This window comes from Lithobates pipiens, unplaced genomic scaffold (genome assembly GCF_037356315.1).
Source record: "Lithobates pipiens isolate NorthernLeopardFrog02 unplaced genomic scaffold, aLitPip1_a1.2 Scaffold_25, whole genome shotgun sequence".
Taxonomy (NCBI): domain Eukaryota; kingdom Metazoa; phylum Chordata; class Amphibia; order Anura; family Ranidae; genus Lithobates; species Lithobates pipiens.
Window position 1 is genome coordinate 201,763,339 of NW_027507787.1, and position 21,737 is coordinate 201,785,075.

At 44.6% G+C, this 21,737-nt stretch overlaps 1 protein-coding gene across 2 annotated transcripts in view; it reads left to right on the top strand.

The window, feature by feature from the left end:
* The window catches only part of TMEM26 (transmembrane protein 26), a 165,963-nt gene that overhangs the window by 41,557 nt on the left and 102,669 nt on the right, over window positions 1-21,737 (top strand). Inside the window, exon 1 of one of the 2 annotated variants that reach the window (XM_077455430.1) lies at window positions 9,693-10,056. The exons of the other annotated variant lie outside the window; for it this stretch is intronic. Coding sequence (XP_077311556.1) covers window positions 9,866-10,056 — 191 coding nt within the window. The 5' untranslated portion in view covers window positions 9,693-9,865. Of the gene's footprint in view, window positions 1-9,692; window positions 10,057-21,737 lie in introns of those variants that run through there. 2 annotated transcript variants of the gene reach the window in all.

The following is a 21,737-nucleotide window of genomic DNA, read 5'->3' on the forward strand; positions in this document are numbered from 1 at the left end:
CTGCTTTCAATAAAATTTGTATTCAATAAACTAATCTAAATATTTTTAGACAGTCTACCCGTGTGCCTTAAAAGTCCACTTTCCTAGTTTCTAGTTTTCATATGTAGATTTGAGAAATGTATGCCCATGGGAAACCTGATGCTGCTCCCTGCATGTTGGGCCTCTCTATGTGGCCAGGCTGTGGAATAGTCTCACACATGTGGTATTGCCATACTCAGGAGGAGCAGGAGAATGTATTTTGGGGTGTAATTTTTGGTATGTACATGCTATGTGTATATTGTATAATATTGTATAAATGAACAACTAAAAAAAAATTCATTTTCTTTCCACATTTTCCAAAAACTTGCAGAAAAAAAGGACATTATTAAAAAAGACTCATTATACCTCATAGATTATACGTTGGGGTGTTTTTTTTTTACCAAAATGTGGTCATTTTTGGGGCGTTTCCATTGTCCTGGTGCTCCAGGGCATTCAAAAGTGCAAGAGATAGTCAGGAAATTAGATGTGTAATTTATGCTCCTAGGACGCCTGATGGTGCTCCCTGCATTTTGAGCCTCTGCATGTGCCCACGTTGTGTAAAAGTCTGACACATGTGGTATCACCATACACAGGAGAAGTAGCAGAATGTGTTTTGGGGTGTAATTTGTGGTACGCATATGCTGTGTGTGTGAAATATCCTGCTAATATGACAATTTTGTGGAAAATAAAATCTTGATTTTGCAAAGAACTGTGGGAAAAAAATTACCAGTTAACAAAACTCACCATGCCTCTTACTAAATACCTTGGCATGTCTTTTTTCCAAAAAGGGGTAATTTGGGGGTTATTTGTACTTCCCTGGCTTGTTAGGGTCTCAAGAAATGAGCTAGGACATCAGTACATCAGGTGTGATAAATTTTCAGAGATTGGCACCATTGCTTGTGGACTCTAACTTTCACAAAGACCAAACGATATCCACTTATTTGTGTTATTTTTAGCAGCTTAAATTTTGGCCAAAATGTTTAAAGAAAAATGACTAATTTGCAAAATTGTATAATAGAAAAAAAGAAAAATGCATTTTCAGTCTTTTTTCTTTTATAGTGCAAAAAATAAAAAAACCTAGCAGTGATTAATAGGGATGGCCGAACTGTTCGCCCGGCGGTCGTTTTGCAGCAAATTTTGCGTGTTCGCGATTTGCCTGATCGGCGGACTATTGCCGCTGTTCGCTCGGCGGTCATATGTGTTTACAGTGTGAAAGAACTTTGATCCATGATGACACATCCATCATGGGGTACAGGACAGCCAATTGAGACATTTCAGCACATGGAAAATTGGACATTCCCCCTTCCTTATAAATAGACCTGATCTGGCGGCCATTTTACATTCTGTCTTATATCATTATAGGGAGAGGTTTCTGTGTGGAGCAGGGAGAGACTGTAATGACACAAATAGCTAGCTATTAGGTTCACAAAATTCCTTTTAAGGACTGGCATGGTATAGGTGTAGTACAGTATATAGGGTTCAGTGCACTGCTGTGCTGGTGATTGCAGCAGCCTGTCTTTTGTCAGGGAGGGACAGGACGCTGTGTGCAGCAGGGACAGTCAGTTTAATCACTAGCTATGACTATAAGGTCCACAAAGGTCCTTTTAAGGACTGGTATAGGTGTATAGTATATAGGGTTCAGTGCACTGCTGTGCTGGTGATTGCAGCAGCCTGTCTTTTGTCAGTGCAGGGAGGGACAGGACGCTGTGTGCAGCAGAGACAGTCAGTTTAATCACTAGCTATGACTATAAGGTCCACAAAGGTCCTTTTAAGGACTGGTATAGGTGTATAGTATACAGGGTTCAGTGCACTGCTGTGCTGGTGATTGCAGCAGCCTGTCTTTTGTCAGTGCAGGGAGGGACAGGACGCTGTGTGCAGCAGGGACAGTCAGTTTAATCACTAGCTATTACTTTTAGGTCCACAAAGGTCCTTTTAAGGACTGGTATAGGTGTACAGTATATAGGGTTGTACACGTATAATATGCTTTCTTCCAAATATAGAAAGAATAGTATACTTGACTGCTGCCCTATTCTGCAGCAGTCCTTTATCAGTGTAGGGACTGAGGTACAGTCTGCAAATCACTAGCTACTAGGTCCACAAAGGTCCTTGTAAGGACTGGTATAGGTGTATAATATATATATAGGGTTGTGGTGCACTGCTGTAGATTACTGCCCTATTCTGCAGCAGTCCTTTATCAGTGTAGGGACTGAGGTACAGTCTTCAAATCACTAGCTACTAGGTCCACAAAGGTCCTTTTAAGGACTGGTATAGGTGTACAATATATAGGGTTGTGGTGCACTGCTGCTGACTGCTGCACTATTCTGCAGCAGTCCTTTATCAGTGTAGGGACTGAGGTACAGTCTTCAAATCACTAACTACTAGGTTCACAAAGGTCCTTGTAAGGACTGGTATAGGTGTACAATATATAGGGTGCTGGTGTCAGTGCTCTCTATCACGGTGCTGGTGTGGTCTCAGTGCTCTCTATCATGGTGCTGGTGTCAGTGCTCTATATCACGGTGCTGGTGTCAGTGCACTCTATCACGGTGCTGGTGTCAGTGCACTCTATCATGGTGCTGTGTCAGTGCACTCTATCACTGTGCTGGTGTCAGTGCACTCTATCACGGTGCTAGTGTCAGTGCACTCTATCACGGTGCTGGTGTCAGTGCTCTCTCTCTATCACGGTGCTGGTGTCAGTGCACTCTATCACGGTGCTGGTGTCAGTGCTCTATATCATGGTGCTGGTGATCATCTCCTGCACCCTCTTCATAGCCTACCCTGACCTTTCCTCTCCTCCATTGCCTTCATGCGCTCCTGAGTCCTGAATTGTCAAAATGTCACAGATAAAAAAAGAATGCTTGTAATGGGGCCCGCCGCAAACTTTGCGGTTTGTGAACTTTCGGCCGCGTTCGCGGTTCGCATTCGAGAAACATTCCGTCGGAAGTTCATCCATCTCTAGTGATTAAATGCGACCAAAAGAAAGCTCTATTTGTGTGAAAAAAGGACAGCAGTTTCCTATGGGTAGAGTGTTGCATGACTGAGTAATTGTCATTCAAAATGTGAGAGCACCGAAAGCTGAAAATTGGTCTGGTTAGGAAGGGGGTTTAAGTGTCCTGCAAGTGGTTAAGTAGGTGATTCTAAAGGCAGAGGGTTTTATTTATTTATTTTAATCTTACCGCATTCTATGCATTAGGATAAAAAAAACTTCCACTGTCTGTGCCACTCCCCCCCCCCCAACACCTACCTGATGCTACTCCAGTTCTTTCCCCACAGGCAGCCCCGCTCTGCTCCTTTCCTGAATTCATGGGCTTTACTGAGAGCAGTGATAGTCATCGGCTCCTGCTGCTATCAGGCATATCCATTGAGGAGGGAGTGGGAGGAGGTGGGGTCAAGCCACAGAGTGGGAGAGGGTGGGCCAACCTACGGTGTTTGTGTCTATGGACGAACACAGCCTGGCTTGGGAGCATGTCTGCACAAGTGCACCCCATAACAAGCGGCTTTCTATGGGGTCACTCTCAGAAAAGGATGAAGCCAGAGAGCCAGCAGAGGACCTCAGAAGAGGAGGTTTGGGGCTGCTCTGTGCAATAGTATTCCAAATCTCCACATTCACTTATTATTTTTGTTTGCTTTATTTTTTTATTTGTTGCTGTTGTCATCCAACTTCCTGTAAGAGGCTGGTTGTTTGTTCTCCATGATCCCATTGTATGCTATGGGGGCACTCCGAGAAAAGGAGGAGCTTAGAGTGTCAGTGGGGGACACCAGAAGAGAAGGTTTGGGGCTGCTCTGTGCAATAGTATTCCAAATCGCTAAATTCTAGGGGTTTGTTTGTTTGTTTTATTTTATTTTTTTGCTGCTGTTATCCAACTTCCTGTAAGTCCTTGTACACACGGTCGGACATTCTGACAACAAAATCCGTTCGGATTTTCTTCCGAAACTTGTGTTGCATACACACGGTCGGACAAAGTTGTCGGAAAATCTGATCGTATGTAACGTGATGACGTTATTTCTTTAGGACGGGACTACGTTCAGGCTAATAGCCAATAGCTTTGGTCTAGGAATTTGATCTGAGCATGCGTGGCACTTTGTCCGATCCGAATTCTCTACACACAAGCAGACAAAATCCGATCGGATCATGTTGTTGGAAAGTTTTATAGCCCAGCTCTAAAACTTTGTGCGTCGGATATTCCGCCGGAAACAGTCCGATAGAGCCGACACACAGTCGGATTATCTGACAACGCGGTCCGATCGGACATTTTCCGTCGGAATGTCCGACCGTGTGTACGGGGGCTAAGAGAAGGGCTATGTTTGTTCTCCATGATCCCACTGTATGTAGGGATGTAACCAACTTCTTCTGCTATCTCCTGAGATGAACTAAGGACTATGGGCTACTAATGTGCACTGCTCCGAACAGACAGAAGTTAGGTAGAAAGAAGAGGTTTGGGAACTCAAGAGGACATTGCCAGAAATGATTTTTATGAAAATTAGATTATGTGGCCAAGTAGTGGACATTAGGGATGAGCTTCGTGTTCGAGTCGAACGTACGTTGGCTGTTCGTCCGTTCGGCGTGAGCGCAGAGAGAGGGGATGCTCAAGAAGGACAGCAATCTGGCAGTCATGTTCCACAAGCTGCAGCATACTGCCAGGTTTGCTACAGCGATGAAGAGGGAGGGGATGATGAGGGCACTGACTCCACGTGGGTGCCTGGAAGGAGAGAGGAGGAGGAGGAGGAGGAGGAGGAGGAGGCACATGTCCAACGAGGCAGGATGCCCTCTGGGGGCCAGCTTAGGGGCAGCACACCGACTGAATCACACCGCAGAGCTCCGCCTGTGCAGAGCGCTGCCTCTGCGCATTATTCTAAAAGTTCTTTGGTGTGGGCCTTTTTTGAGACGAGTGCATCAGATCGCACCGCTGCTATTTGCAACATATGTCTCAAGCGTATCTCACGTGGCTAAAACATCAGCCACTTGGGCACCACATGCTTGACCAGACATATGTTGACCTGCCATGCAGCTCGTTGGCAAGCGTACCTCAAAGACCCACACCAAAGAACAAAGCGGACCTCTCCTTGCTCCTCATCAGCTGGCATCTCCAACCCCACTAGACCTTCAGTCCTCTCTGAAACCTGCTCTGAGAGGAATGAAGGTGTAGAATTAGGTGTGTCACAGCCAAGTGCTTCCGGGAACTCTGCTAGCGGTACACCCACGTCCGATTATAGCAGGCAAATGTCCCTGCCCCAGCTGCTGGACCGGCGAAAGAAGTTCACTCCCAGCCATCCACATGCCCAGCGGTTGAATGCTAGCTTGGCTAAATTGCTAGCACTTCAACTGCTGCCTTTTCAGTTGGTAGACTCGGCCCCCTTCCGTGAGTTTGTACAATGTGCGGTTCCTCAGTGGCAGGTCCCCAAACGCCACTTTTTCTCACGGAAGGCGATTCCGGCTCTCTACCGGCATGTGGAAGGCAATGTCCTTGCCTCGCTGGACAGGGCGGTCAGCGGTAAGGTGCATATTACCGCTGACTCATGGTCCAGCAGGCATGGACAGGGACGTTACCTGTCTTTCACGGCCCATTGGGTCACTCTTCTGGCAGCTGGGAAGGATGCAGGACAAGGTGCAGTAGTGTTGGAGGTTGTTCCGCCACCACGCCTCCAAAATGCTACTATTGGTTGTGACACACCTCTCTCCTCCACCCCCTCCTCTTCTTCTTCCTCCATGGCCTCTTCCAGTGCTCTGTCCTCAGAACCAGCGGTGCTTCGTAGGCGTTCCAGGGGCTACGCAAGTACGCAGGCAAAACGATGCCATGCCATGCTTGCGCTGGTTTGTTTGGGGGACAGGAGCCACACTGGGGCGGATGTTTTGTCAGCTCTGCAGGGGCAGGCCGAGAGGTGGTTGACGCCACGCCAGCTTAAGCCAGGAATGGTGGTTTGTGACAATGGCACCAACCTCCTCTCCGCCCTCCGACAGGGACAACTGACCCATGTGCCCTGTGTAGCTCACGTCCTTAACCTGGTGGTGCAGCGGTTCTTGGGCAGGTACCCCGGCTTACAGGATGTCCTGAAGCAGGCCAGGAAAGTCTGTGTGCATTTCCGCTGATCATTTAATGCCTGTGCTCGGCTGGCTGAGCTCCAAAAGGAGTTGAACCTGCCCAAGAACCGCCTTATATGTGACATGCCCACCAGATGGAACTTAACATTGGCCATGCTGCAGCGGCTGCACATGCAGCAGAGGGCCATCAATGAGTACCTGTGCGACTACGGCACCAGGACAGGGTCAGGGGAGCTTGGTTTTTTCTCACCACGCCAGTGGGGCATGATCAGGGATGCATGCACTGTCCTGTCACCGTTTGAGGGGGCCACAAGGATGGTGAGCAGTGACAGTGCATGCATCAGTGACACTGTACCTCTTGTCCACCTCTTGGAGCATACGCTGCGTGGAATAATGGACAGGGCACTTGAGGCAGAACAGAGGCAGGAAGAGGAGGACTTCCTTGCCTCTCAAGGCCCCCTTTATCCAGACAGTGTTCCTGCTGTGCCACCCATCACAAAGGAAGAGGATGAGGAGGAGGAAGAGGAGGAGGAGGAGGATGATTGTGTCAGCATGGAGGTGGAGGCTGGCACTCAGCATCAGCATCAGCAGCAGCAGCAGCAGCAGCAGTCTTGTAGGGATGATTTACAGTCCCAAGAAACACGTGGACTTGTACGTGGCTGGGAGGAGGTAGCTGCAGATCATGTTGTCCTTAGTGACCCAGAGGACTCCGGACCAAATGCCTCAGCTAACCTACGCTGCATGGCCTCCCTGATCCTGCAAAGCCTGCGGAAGGATCCTCGTGTTCTTCGGATCAAGGAGAGGGACCATTACTGGCTGGCCACTCTCCTTGATCCATGGTACAAGGGTAAGGTTGCCGACCTTATCTTGCCATCGCAGAGGTAGCAGAGGATGAGACATCTCCAGGAGGCCTTGCAGAAAGGTCTGTGCAATGCGTTCCCAGGGACTGGGAGGTTACAAACTCCTGGTCCTGGACAACGTGTTGCTGAGGCATCGGTCAGAAGGAGCGGTGGAGAAGGTGGCCGTCTGACTGATGATTTCAGACAATTTTTTAGTCCGCAGCCCCAAGGTATGATCGGTTCCAGCACCCATCGCCAGCGTCTGATTTACATGGTGCAGGAATACCTAGGGGCAAGGTCAGACTTGGACACCTTTCCCACCGAAAATCCTCTGGCTTACTGGGTCTTGAGGATGGATCACTGGCCAGAGCTTGCACAGTATGCAATTGAGCTACTGGCCTGTCCTGCATCCAGCGTTCTTTCGGAACGCACCTTCAGTGCTGCTGGTGGCTTTGTTACCGATCACAGGGTGCGCCTGTCCACCGAATCAGTTGATCGACTGACCTTCATCAAGATGAATCAGTCTTGGATCACCCACAGCTACCAAGCACCTGAAGCTGATGTAACCGAATAATTTTTTTTGAAATACCACATCCCTTCAAGACTGCCTATGCTGATGCTGAGTGACTGTCCTGTTATGTTGATTGTCTATCCTCTTCCTCCTCCGCTGATATGTTGGAAGAACATTTCTGGTTCTGGTTGATGACATGAGCCCAATTTTTCTGCCCCTGTTTAACAGGGGCGTTTAATTACAATTTTTGATGCAATGCTTTGCAGCAGGGCTAATCTCTGCAATAAAACTAGAGTATATGGAAGAGGTTGCAGTGGGGTGGCACCAGCAGCAGTGCCTAAGGCCAAATTTTTCTGCCCCTGTTTAACAGGGGCGTTTAATTACGATTTTTGATGCAATACTTTGCAGCAGGGCTAATTCCTGCAATAAAACTAGAGTATATGGCAGAGGTTGCAGTGTGGTGGCACGAGCACCAGTGCCTAAGGCCCAATTTTTCTGCCCCTGTTTAACAGGGGCGTTTAATTACAATTTTTGATGCAATGCTTTGCAGCAGGGCTAATTCCTGCAATAAAACTAGAGTATATGGCAGAGGTTGCAGTGTGGTGGCACCAGCACCAGTGCCTAAGGCCCAATTTTTCTGCCCCTGTTTAACAGGGGCGTTTAAGTACAATTTTTTATGCAATGCTTTGCAGCAGGGCTAATTCCTGCATTAAAACTAGAGTATATGGAAGAGGTTGCAGTGTGGTGGCACCAGCAGCAGTGCCTAAGGCCAAATTTTTCTGCCCCTGTTTAACAGGGACATGTAATTACAATTCTTGATATAATATTTCACAGGAGGGCCCCTTCCTGTGCCCACCCAGAGTAACGGTGAGGACTTATAGTGTTGTGGCACCAGCACCACAACCACCAAAGGTCAATTTTTCTACCACTGTTCAACAATGGCATGTAATTACAATTCTTGATATATGATATGATGATCACAGCAGGGCGCTCCAGCGCCCACCAAGAGTCACTTTGAGGGCTTACAATGTTGTGGCAAAACCAACACCTTGTTCCGCCATTTCTGCAGAGCATATAGGGCAGGCCCCTACTTTCAAACATCCAACTTACAAACATCTCCTACTTGCAAACGGAAGGAGACAACAGCAAGTGAGATGAAAAGAGATGGACGACAAAACAAATTATACAGGGGTGATAACCCTTCCCTATGTTTTCCAAAAAGCTTAAAAATAGTTTTTTTGACTGGAGCTACACTTTAAAAATGTACCAGTTGAAAATTACAAACAGATTCAACTTAACACAACAAACCTACACAGTCCCTGTCTTGTTTGCACCGCCTGTATACTGCTGTTCTGAGTATATAGGGCCTGGGGGCCACACGCATTTCCTTTTTTTAATATGGGTACAGGGTTCCCCTTAATATGCGTACAAGACCCAAATAGGCTGGTAATGGGCAGGGAGGGCTACCCATGCCATTTTTCTCAATGATTTTCAACCATATTGCAGGAACCAGATATAACATTAAAACCGCAAGCAGTTTTAAATGGGGTTATTTCCGTTTAATGTCATTTTGCGCAGGGACTGTTCTAAACATGGGAAACACGTGGCACTTCACAGGCATACTACAGACACCCCCCAGGCACCATATTTAAAGGAATATTTCATTTTTTTTTCACTTTAATCGTCATTAAAATCAGTGCTCCCGCCAAAACGGCCATTTTTAAAAACATTTTAGGCATTGACCCATGTCCCCTGGGGCAGGAGCCAGGTCCCCAAACCCTTTTCAGGACAGTATCTTTCATATTAGCCGTTAAAATTAGCACTTTTCATTTCGAACGTTCGAGTCCCATAGACTTCAATGGGGTTCTAACGTTCGTACGAATTTGGGGTCTGTTCGAAAGTTCTGGTGCGAACCGAACCGAGGGGTGTTCGGCTCATCCCCAGTGGACATGTATGGATTATTTTTTAGAGAACAAGTATATGGTTTAGGATCACTTTATTATGTAAATATAGCTAATATAATGTAAAATAATAATTAGCACACTATTAATCCCCCTAAAGGGACATTTAAAAAAGGTTTCAACCAGTGTGAAAAAAAAACAAACCTAATTTGCTTTCTTCTTGAAGCAATAAAAATGTTACGAGACTTTAAATGTCACAAAATAAATAACGGTAATGATGGGATGAATTCCATTAGGTCTCTATGTGAGTTGCTCTGAGATACCACTCAGCTCAGGATAAAGTCACTACAGGCTGAAGTTCAGGAAGTCTGGAGGAGGGGCGATTTACTATGCAGCTATAAGCTTCTTTGTTGAAGAGAAACCAGCATCTACACATCTGCACAGAAATACACATCGCATTTCCCCGGAGTAACTTTCCTGTCCACTACGAAAACTCCACTGAAACAGGAGAAACATCTTCAACGCTGAGATTTCCAGGGAATAACAAAGGATCAAGACCATGGAATGTTTTGTATTCCTCAGTGCAGTATTGACTAGACTCCTCTTTTTTCTTCACTCATTAGTTGGAGTTTGGAGAGTCACTGAAATTAAACGTAACCCTATGTACTGGCTGCTGGCTCTGTTGAACCTTTTACTGTGCATTGAGACTGTGCTGACATTGAAACTTAGGAAAGGAAGAGGGCTTAAATGGTAAGCATCTACATATGTATGATTTTTTTTTTTTTTTTTTTAAGATGAGAGCTAATGCATTTCTTGCTGAACTTTCTGCCTGTCGGGCACTGGGGTTTATTTGCTTAAGACAAATCCACTTTGCACTACAAGTGCCCCGCAAGTGCACTTGGAAGTGCAGTTGCTATAGATCTGAGGGGGACATGCAAGGAAAATTAAAAAAAACAGCATTTTTGCTTGCACATGATTGGATGATAAAATCCACAGAGTGTCCTCTCATTTCAGATCTTCACCTCAGATCTAAAGCGACTACACTTCCAAGTGCACTTGTAGTGCAAAGTGGATTTGCCTTTAGTAAATCAATCAATTAGAGTGTGCAATGTACAGGGATAGGGGCAATTGTAGACACTCACTCAGGTTGAACTGGATGGACTGGTGTCTTTATTCAACTTTACTAACTATGTAACTATTTAACCTCCCCAGATTGCATCTAAATAGTACTTGGTTGTATTTTGTCATCACATCCTGGTGGATCTGTAATGTATTACATAGCGATGCACTTTAGGCTGTACCATTCTGGAGTGTAATGAACGCATGTACCATAATCTGTGGATATCTTTTACTGTATGCAATAGTGACTTTTCATAGCAACTTATGAGTCACTACTATCTTTCTACTAGAGATGGGAGAATGGTTCCACCCGAGCATAAGTTCAGGATGAATTATGGTTGTTCGGGATGTTCGGGGGAAATTTGAAGGCTGCCGGAACACTATCAAAATCTATGGGACATTAACATGAAAAATGAAAAGTGCTCATTTTAAAGGCTTATATGCAAGTTATTGTCATAAAAATTGTTTGAGGACCCGGGTCCTGCCCCAGGGGACATGTATCAATGCAATTTTTTTTTTTTAAACGGCCTGTTTTTTGGGGGCAGTGATTAATTTAATGCTTAAAGGGAAACAATAAAAATGAAATTTTCCTTTAAATATCGTGCCTGGGGGGTGTCTATAGTATGCCTGTAAAGTGGCACAGGTTTCCCGCGTTTAGAACAGTACCACAGCAAAATAACATTTCTAAAGGAAAAATTTTAATTTAAAACTGATCGTGGCTGTAATGAATTGTCGGGTCTCGGAAATATAGATAAAACTCATTGAAAAAAGGGCATGGGCCCCGCCAGTCCATTACCATGCCCTTTGGGTCTGGTATGAATATTAAGGGGAAACCCAAACCATTTTTTTTTTTAAATTGCGTGGGGTCCCCCCAAAATCCCCAAAAGGCCCTTCAGGTCTGGTATGGAAATTAAGGGGAACCCTGTGACAAATTTTTAAAAAATGGGATGGGGTCCCCCCAAAATCCAAACCAGACCCTTTAGGTCTGGTTTGGATTTTAAGGGAAACCCTTCGCCAAAATAAAAAAAAATATGGTGTAGGGTCCCCCCCAAAATCCATACCAGACCCTTATCTGAGCACAGAACCTGGCAGGCTGCAGGAAAAGAGGGGGGACAGGAGAACCCTCCTGAACCATGCCAGGCCACATGCCCTCAACATGTGCTCTTCCAAATTTTTTGCCTGTTCGGATGTTCTGGTGCAAACCGAACTTGGGGGGTGCTCAGCTCACCCTTACTCTCTACTAGCTATAGTGACCTAAAAGTGACTAATATTTATAAAAAATATTGTATTCTGTTAACTGTATGTGGTCAGTATTTGGAATGATAGTATTCAGTAACTGAATTATTTTTTTATATTTTTTCTAATTAAAACAATAAATGTACCTTTATTTATATTTTCAGCACATACAGAAAAATGTATTTACTTATTTTGGTCATTATTTAGCAGATTTACCCAGTACTTTACTTATTTTCCCAAATAAAATATTCCCACACATTTCAGGGGCTGGGACAAACTATAAAATCATTTCACACAGCTGTGGTTTGCAGTCTAGGGTCTGGTGCGTTCCTGTTCACCGGTTCAGGTGCAAATTTTTGCCTGAATTTGCATCTTGGAAGTGTACTTGGAAGTGCAGTTGCTTTAGATCTGAGGGGAAGATCTTAAAGTGGAAGTAAACTCATGGATTTAAACAGTTTAAAAAAACGGCATGCCGGGAATGCTAACTGCACATTGGCTGTGCTCTCAACCAAACTGTCAAACCACCCAATGGCTGGTGTCATAACGAATCACATGTGCAGCACCATGGCAGCGGAAGATTAAACAGAGGTAAAGATGGCAGCTTCCGTGGATGAAAACGATAGGGGAGTTTACTTCCACTTTAAATGAGTGGAAGCTTCCATAGTAAATAGATATCCAACATGTCAAACCTTAAATTTGTGAAATGGCGACAAACTTCCCTATATTTTCTTGTCCCCAAAAGGTCATCATTTTAGTTTTACGAAGGAGGAATTGTGTTAGAATTATTGCTCTCACTCCAGCGTGCATGGAGAAATGTAACACGTGTATCACAATAAATGTTTTCAGGCATAGGCACCCCCTAACCATGTGTTTATGTTTATATCGGAGTATTTTAGTTTAGTTTTTTAGTTTTCGTTTCTTTGGAAGCGCAGCACCACCATTTTTTCTTTTAGTCTATATACATGAGCTGGTGTCTCATGAAAGTGCTTGCGGCATCCACTAAATGAGAGCATTCCTCACAAATCCCATTTAAGCGAAGTCCATTGAATATTTATATGGGAGTATATATGTGGGGGAGGAGGGCATCAACATTATTTTTTGTGGGGGGCGGGGGGATTTTATGTGCTTGGGTGTAACTTAATTTTTTTTTTTTGCTCAACTTTTTTTTTTTATCAAATAGGGGACAAAAGGTCCGCTATCACCATTTTTAGGTTACAGGATCTCGTTTATGAGACATGCAGGGTCTAAAAGATTCTGCATGTCTCCTCTGGGCTTTATTGGATGTATTGCATGAGGGAGCTATACCGGGGCTCAGTAGGGTTGATTACGGCCATTCAGGTCAGCGGAACTGGGGGGGGGGGGGGGGGCGGGCGAGGAGGGGGTCCTGTGTAAGTTCACCTTACAGATTTTTCAGTAAAGGGGAAGTTACACTCTAAAGTGTATGTAAAGGTAAAACTCTTTTTTAGTTTTAGATAAAGTGTGGAAAAACAATAACCTCATCAGATTTTTATTGCTGCCTTCGTTCCCACTGGGGAGATCCACTTCCCTATTTGTGATGCTGGCCATTGTCGTCGGGGGCAGAACGTGAGGAAAATTCCAGAATTTTACAGTTGTCATTGGAATAGGTGAGGATAAATCATCCAATATAGACACATGTTCTGGGGACAATTGTCTTGGTGGATAACAGGTTTTGACTATAGATACTGTACACTTCCAGCTTTAGTTTTCTGTAGTTGGTAAGTAAACAATAGCACAACATCATAAACAATAGCACAACATCACTACTGCATCCCAACATTGGTTGAAACCTTCAGACACTGAATCATCATCCCTCAAAGTAGCAAAAAACATTTATTTTCTGGAAGCAGAGACCCTGGAAAATAAAATGGTGGTCGTTGGAATTTTTGTTACGATATTTGCGCAGTTATTTATCAAACACATAATTTCAGGAAAAAATACACTAAAATAAATTTTAGTGCAAATAAACACAGTATTAAACCTATGTTTTATACAAGATTAAAGTTTGGGTGGTGTTGAGTAAACTATGGTACCCATAATTCTTCATAGGTGGCTTTTTAAAAGCCTTTACAGCTGATCAGTTTAGGGTTAACTGTTTATTACGCCCCAGAATTGTTGCATTATTGCCCTTACTCCAACGACCTCACATGTGTGGTGCAATATATGTTTACATTTACATGCTCACCCTACGCCAGCTTTTTTATGGCATGTGTTCGGGGGTGACTGGGGATATTTATTTATTTTTTGCATTATTTTTATTTATTTTATAGATTTTTTCACTTTTTTTCTTAAAGGACAAGTTAACTTTAAAAAAAAAAAAAAAAATTCTTTCAGATATTATTATTTGTTGTAGGAGCCTGTAAATTATTGTACCAGTGATCAGTAGATCACTGATGCCATGCAGGTTTCCCCCACGCTGTCCCGTACGGGTAAGCAGATATTCCCTGACTGGAAGGACTCATTGAGAACTACAAGCTGACAGCCACTAATGATGTTGGGGCTTGTAGTTTATTCAGACACAAAGAGCTGTGTGTATGAATGAAGCGACCATGTGGGCGGAGTCCCTCACGGTCGCGCTGTTTTCAAACAGTCAGTACGGGGACCAGGGCCGCTGTTAGAAATCATGGGGCCCCATACAGCCTACCTGACGGGGCCCCATTGACCCCGCCCACAACCCATCCTGGCTCCGCCCATAACCCCACCCCTGCCTCCACGCTGTCAGGGCAGGAGGCAGGAGCTGGAACATTTAACATTTACAGCGCCCCACCAATCATAACTGCATCTGAATGGGAGAGATGTCAGTGTTTTGACATCTGTGCCCATTCAGTTTGTGTCTTCATACGGAGCTTTCAATCAGGTCTGCATGAAAAAGGACCTAATTGCAAAGCTTGGGTGAAAGGTTATGAAAGGAGAGTGGTTTGGGGGTGGTAAAAATGCAGCTTGGCTATGTATTTTTACTGTCCCTTCCCCCATCACATGTGTAAAAGTAGCATCTCCCTATGTGCTCATGGTCATTATCATTATGATGATCAGAGCACAGCAGGTGCTGTGTGGCTCTGTCAGTGTAACATGACTGTGTGATGCTGACTTTGTTATGGCTGTGCTGAGTTATAGTCTGTAACACACAGTACAGTCATATATCAGGAAAGTCAGCACCACACAGTCATGTTACACTGACAGAGCCATACAGCACCTACTGTGCCCTGATCATCATAATGATAATAACCATGAGCACACAGAGTCTAGGGACTGCACATGCTACAATAGTGTGACCTGTCAGTGTGTGTGTGTGTGCAGGGGACTGCTTGCCTGTGCACCACTGCCATTGTCCAGATTACTCCTGCTGCTCTGTCTGTCTCAGCCGTCCCAGTGATAAGTCCCTCAAGCTGCAGCACTTACTGGATGAAGGGAGCCGTATAACAGTAATATCCATCCGCCGGAGAGGCATACAGTGAGCAGGAAGAACTTTAGTTTGTGCAGGTATACTGAGAACAGCATGCGGCACAGCATTGTATCCCTGCACCCGAAAATAGAAAAAAAGTCCCTCTTCTGCTTTCACCTCCTGGGCCCCTCTGGTAACCTGATGGGGCCCAGGAAATGAATATATATTCCTTATATATGTTAGTAATCAAGTGGGTGCAGGTTAATATAGTTATTTCGTTTTTTTTTTTTTTTTTTTTTTTTTTTTAGCTAGAAGTTAAAAGCTGCTCGGGCCCCCCCTGCTGGCCGGGCCCGGTACAACAGGGCTGGTTGTACTGCCCTATCAGCGGCCCTGACGGGGACTTTCAGGCAGCTAGTACGGGGAACTTCTCTATGGCTACAGCACTGGGAACATGTTACATGTTCCACCCTAAAATCGTGTAACATGTTCCCAAGGGTGAACTTATTCTTTAACTTTATTGCATGTGATAGCATGGGCAGGTGACAGGTCTTGAAGACCAGCTCTTAAAGCTGGTACCAAGCTCACAGCTGCGGTGACAGCTATAAGCTTGATTTAACCACTTGATACTATTATGTTTATATACGTAACTTGCTAGACAAGTGTTTAAAGTGATCCTAAAGGTTGTACTTTTTAAAAAAAAATAGCAAATATGTTATACTTACCTGCTCTGTGCAATAGTTTTGGACAGAGCAGCCTCAGAATTCTTTTTGAGTCCTCTGCCAGTAGTCCTGGCTCTTCCTGCCTCTCCCTATGGAGGCACTTGAGCAGGCTCACTCCTGAGCTGTGCCCTGTTCCCTACTCTTTCCTCATGGGTTCACTGGCTGTGATTGACAGCAGGAGGAGCCAATTGCTCCTGCTGCTGTGTAAGCCAATGAGGATAGAGAGAAATGCAGCAGAGCTGCTGCTCTCATGCACATTGCTGTATCGAGATAGGGCTCAGATAAGTATAAGGGGGGGGGGAGCTGCACCCAGCAGGTTTTTTACTTGTGGTTGTAAACCTCATATGCATAATTTCTTCAATACATGCACCATTTTATAGTTTGTTATGTATAGTTTGTTAGTCCAATGCACTCTATTTTTACCTCTGTACTTTCATCCCTAAGCCTGTCACAGCTCTTTGAAAATCTCTGGTCCATGGGCGCGTCTATGGACCGGAGCTCAGGAGGCTAAGTCATGACATCACTGGCCCCACATCCAAGGTGTAAACTCAACCACTAGCAAGGGCTTAGTGGTGCGCACAGTGCTGGAAGTGTGCATGCACGTCACACCCTGCTGGGAGGTGGGGCCAGTGATGTCACGACTCCGAAGCCCAAGGATCAGAGCTTTCCAGAGGGTAGTGATAAACTTGTCGATGAAAGTACAGAGGTAATAATACAGTGGTTTGGATTTATACGGAACAAACTATAAAATAGTGCATCTATTTGGAAACTGATGCTTATGAGTTTTACAAGCACTTAAAACAAAACTTACTCAGGCTGGGGCAGCAGAATACATGCACCCTTCACTCATATTCATAAATGCGTCTCCTCTGCATGCCAGTCACTTAAAGGAGAGGGGGCGTGGGGACACATATTTTTAGCATGTGTCAGATTTTTTTCCAGTAGCAAGGCAGTGAGGAATACAGCTGACAGGCTGCTCTTATTCCTGCCAGGCTGTGCACAAATGAGTTTGTGCTGCTTTGCTGATTTAGCTAAAATGTTCCGTTAAATTTTTGTTAATCTGAGTTTACAGCCACTTTAATGCAAAGAATGCATTAAGGTAAAAAAACTTCTGCATTTAGAAGCACTTTAAGGAAATTGTTGATTTGTTCCTTTCAAAAAAAAAAAAGGATTTTAAATGAACAAATACTGCATTCATTATAAAAGGGAATTTGTATCATGTTTATACTTTTAAAAGTAAAAGTCCTGCCTAAGGGCAGACAGCTTATGATTTAATTGCTTACCTTTATGTAGCACTGACCCCCGAAGGAGCTGCTGGTTTAATTGGGCTTACCGTTACCTTCCTTTTCTCAGTTCACCTCTAGGGGTTTCCCATGGTAGATGGCCCAGCAACTTGAGAGACTGACAACAGAATCCGCACAAAGGGATTTTATTTGTAAAACGTAGACAACGAACAGTCTCTTAAATTGGGATCAGAGGGTTAGGAAGAAAGTTCAGGTACTCTTAGTGTCAAAGTCAATAATGAAGGACTTGCTTACTTTGACTGAATCCAGAGAATAGCCATTCACAACTGGATGTTCACTCAGGTTGGATAATCCCTCTCTCACAAGGTCTAGCAGCCAACAAGGTGCTTAACTCAGGAAACAAGACTCTGCCACAGACGTTGTTGTAGAACATACAGGAATACGTCTCTGCCACAGATGTTGTTGTAGGACACATATGAAAAACTAAACTTGTAGAACACTTGTGTGATACCTGGATCTTTCAGCCAGCTTGGCTATATCCACGAGACCGGATTCTCTTAGCTACTTCAGCTCCTCTAGGCTCTTGCTAAGAAACCAACCCCTTGTGGCCTTCTTCTGAAGAGTCCTCCCCTTGATAGCTATGAAGTCACTGGGTCTCTCCCAAACCGGAGACAGCACCCAAACACCTCAGAATCCTCCTTTAGTTTCCTTGCCTCGGGCTAGCCAGCCCCGAGACAACAAGTCGAGTGGCTCTGCACTCCAGGCCATAGCCTTCCTGGGGGCTGGTCAGGAGAACCAGGACCATGAAGTCAGCACATCCTTCTGGACCGGAACGCCTAACCACGTGACATCCGCATCTTAAGTACCCTCTCCCAGAAAGCACAGCAAGAGCGCCACTCCCACTGGGCGGGCTCCGAGAGAGAGTCATCTTAAAGCACCCAACCAGACTGTACTTCCATGCCTGCCAGAAGAGACAGTGCCCCCCTGTGGCCAGGCTGAACATCCCATAGGCTGAACATCCCATAGTCCAGTTAGATTGATGCTGAGGTCCAAATTTAAACAATTTTACCCAAATCAAACTGAAGTTCAGATGTAACCTTAAAATAAAAAAAAAACATATCGGGTGCTCTCTAGGAGCCAGCACTACATTTACTAAAGAGAAAGACCTCATTTGTACCATTCTCTGAGCTCAGTTATTTTGGAATCTCAGTGAAGCCTTAGCTCAGTAATCTAATGCATACTTTTGATTTATTCAAAAAACTGGAGAAGGAGAAGAAAAAAGTTCACACCTATGTGTTTTGCAGTGTGCTTGCAGATTTTCTGCAACGCACTACAGTACATTTAACATGAATTCTTATAGGTCACGCTCACATCTATGCAGTGTCCACTAGTAAATTTTTTGGAAAGGTGCATAAAAAATGCATGCTCATGCAGTTTTGGTTTGTTTTTTGTGCATTTTCCTGCATCACAAAAGACATCTCCTCTTGGCAAAATTAACACAACCCAAAAAAAACGCATTAAAAATGCATCAAAAAAGCACATGAAAAAACAGGCCTCAAAAATGCATCAACCACGCATGCATAGATGAACCATACAACCTAGCCTAAGAGAACCAATTCTATTTTAACTTTAAAATCCAGCTCAGGCCAAAGCATTTTATTTTAGATAGAGTGGGGGAAGGTTAGATCCTCTCTCAGAAGTTTTTTTGCTGTCTATGTCCTAAATAGGGCACAAAGTAATGGTAAATCTCTAAAACAGGTACAAGCAGTTAAGGGAAAAACACCTAAATGGGGTTACAGACGGAAGTAAAAATCTGAAAGAAAGTTTTACCTTTTCCCCAAACTATTCAGAGCTTAAAAAAATTGGATTTTAGGTTTCAATTGCCCTCCCCTCACTTGGAAAGTTGGAGTCTAATTGGTTGCTATGGGCAATATATCCACTTTTATATATTAACCACTTTTGTGGCTCTGAAATACTCATACTGTTTGAATTACCGTAGTAACAAATAGTCCTATTCATGTACTTGCCAGTATTGCAGAATGTCTTCCAGATGCTGCCTAAAAGTGGACCATTCATTTAAAAGCTAGGTTTGCTTATTACAATGCTGCGTGAATAAAAAACCCAGTAGTGTTATAGTTATAAAATATACAGGCATACCCCATATTTAAGTACACAATGGGGTTTATTTACTAAAGCTGGAAAGTGCAAAATCAGGCTCACTTCTGCATAGAAACTAATGACCTTATAACCCCAGCTTGTTCAATTAAGCTTTGGTAATAAAACCTGGAAGCTCATTGGTTTCTATGCAGAAGTGAGGCTGATTTTGCGCTTTCCAGCTTTAGTAAATAAACCCCATTGTGTACTTAAAAGTGGGGTATGCCTGTACTAAACTTATACTGAGATTCTTCACTGCAGAGGATGATGTCAAAATCTTTCCTGCATGATCCTTGCAATAAGACACTCCCGTATTGTGCACATTCCAGAAACTCATTGTTCCCAGGATTATGCTGATATGGTCCATGATGCAACCGTTACCTAGTCGCAGTGGGTGGAAGGTACGTTTATTTTATAACTTTTTATTTAACAGCTATTATGCAGCATTGCAGAGTAGGGGTGAGAGGCCTAATAAAATAGGCTTGGTTTTACTGCAAGATCTGCTTTCAAGAGGATATTAGGGAAAAAGTACTGTAGGGATGAGCCCAATGTTCGAGTCGAATGTAAGTTCAACTCGAACATCGAGTGTTCACCCATTCGCCAAATACCAAACATTATGGGGCATTCACGGGAATTTAGAGCGCCCGCAGAACACCCCATAATGAATGGCGAGACCATCAATGCACTGGAAGATCGCAGTGCATTGACGGCTGCTTATTGGCCAAAGCATGAACCTGACCTGCATGCATTGGCCAATCACAGCACGCTGAATAAGAGCAGCAAAATTACATTTGTAAAGGATAAAATGTAATTTAAAACTGCTTGCGACTGTAAGGTATTGCTAAATCCCGGCAATATACATAAAAATCATTGCATGGGTCCTCACAACTCTTGCCCGGTGGTTGTGGGGGTCTATGACAAACCATGAATCAGACTGACACAGAAGTACAGTTAATCTCACTTGTTTAATAATAATAAAAAAGGTAAAAAGGTAAAAGGTAGTCCTACATGTTTGCTCTTCTTAATGGGCACCAAACAAGAGTCACATGATAGACCTAGTGGGTTCTTCTTGGCTACTCTAGGCACTTTAAGTACCTTTACTTGAGCCATGTCCACGACCCAGTAGATGACAAACATTAACAAACTCTCTCTATATATTAAGTATAACCACTATCACATGGGCATTTAGTAGGGACATAAAGAGCCAATGCTCTTTCTTTCTGTTCAGTGTATCACTACTACGTCACACCCAGTAGCAGTATGGGGTGCAGCTGTATACCTAGCACTCTATGTGTGTGTCAGGGCTGGGCTCTCAGGCCTCCATTCGCAGTGCTCAGGTTGCTCAGCTGTCGGTTAATTGCAAGCACTCATTGTTTCACAGTGGCTCACCCGGTGATCATTTCCTGCTCGTCAGTCCAGCCTACAGCCAGCCCCTTTTGGCTATTTAGACTGCCTGGTTCATTTCTTCCATGCCTCCACCTTGGTCAAACATATCTGAAGACCCTCTGCTGTGTGTCTGTGGAAGACTTGCCTGGCTGACATCCCTTCTGGTTCCTGATCCTGTCTGCTGCATCGGACTACACTGATGTCTGGCTTCCTGATTTACTGGCTTGTTCTGACTACCCGCTTTGGCTACTGTACCCTGGTTATGTTTTGACTATGTTTAACCACTAGGTGTCTGCGCTGTAGCCGAAAGACGGCTACAGCGTGGACGCCAATTGCCGGGAGGCCATCCCTGAACGTCCTCTTGTTTACTTCCGCTAGGCACGCATCGAGAAAATTCTGTTCTGGCCATGTCCCTTGGACACAGCCAGTCACAGATCGCTGTAAATGGCCAATCACAGTGGCCGTTTACAGCGCAATCGGAGCTTCCAATGAGAGATGTAAACATATGAGATCATCTCTCATCGCCGGATGTCCCGGCTCACACAGAGACAGCATGTGAGGAGGGAGGGACAAATGGCTGCAGCAATGAGTGTAAAAAAAAAAGGAAAATAAAGTGCCCACAGTACATGTCAGTGCCATCTGTCCCCACTGCCACCTGTCAGTGCCATCTGTCCCCAGTGCCACCTGTCAGTGCCATCTGTCCCCAGTGCCACCTGTCAGTGCCATCTGTCCCCAGTGCCACCTGTCAGTGCCATCTGTCCCCAGTGCCACGTATAAGGGCCATCTGTCATCAGTGCTACATATTAGTGCCATCTATCATCAGTGCCACATATTAGTGCCATCTGTCATCAGTGCCACATATCAGTGCCATCTGTCATCAGTGCCACATGTCAGTGTCATGTGCCATCTGTTATCAGTGTCACCTGTCATCAGTGCCACATATCAGTGCCATCTGTCATCAGTGTTATCTGTCATCAGTGCCACGTATTAGTGCCATCTGCCATCAGTGCCACGTGTGCCACATGTCATCAGTGTCACGTATTAGTGCTATCTGTCATCAGTGCCACATTAATGTCACGTGTCATCAGTGCCATGTATCAGTGTCACATCAGTGTCATGTGTCATTGTCCTGGTGCTCCAGGGCCTTCAAAAGTGTAATAGAGTTAGATGTGT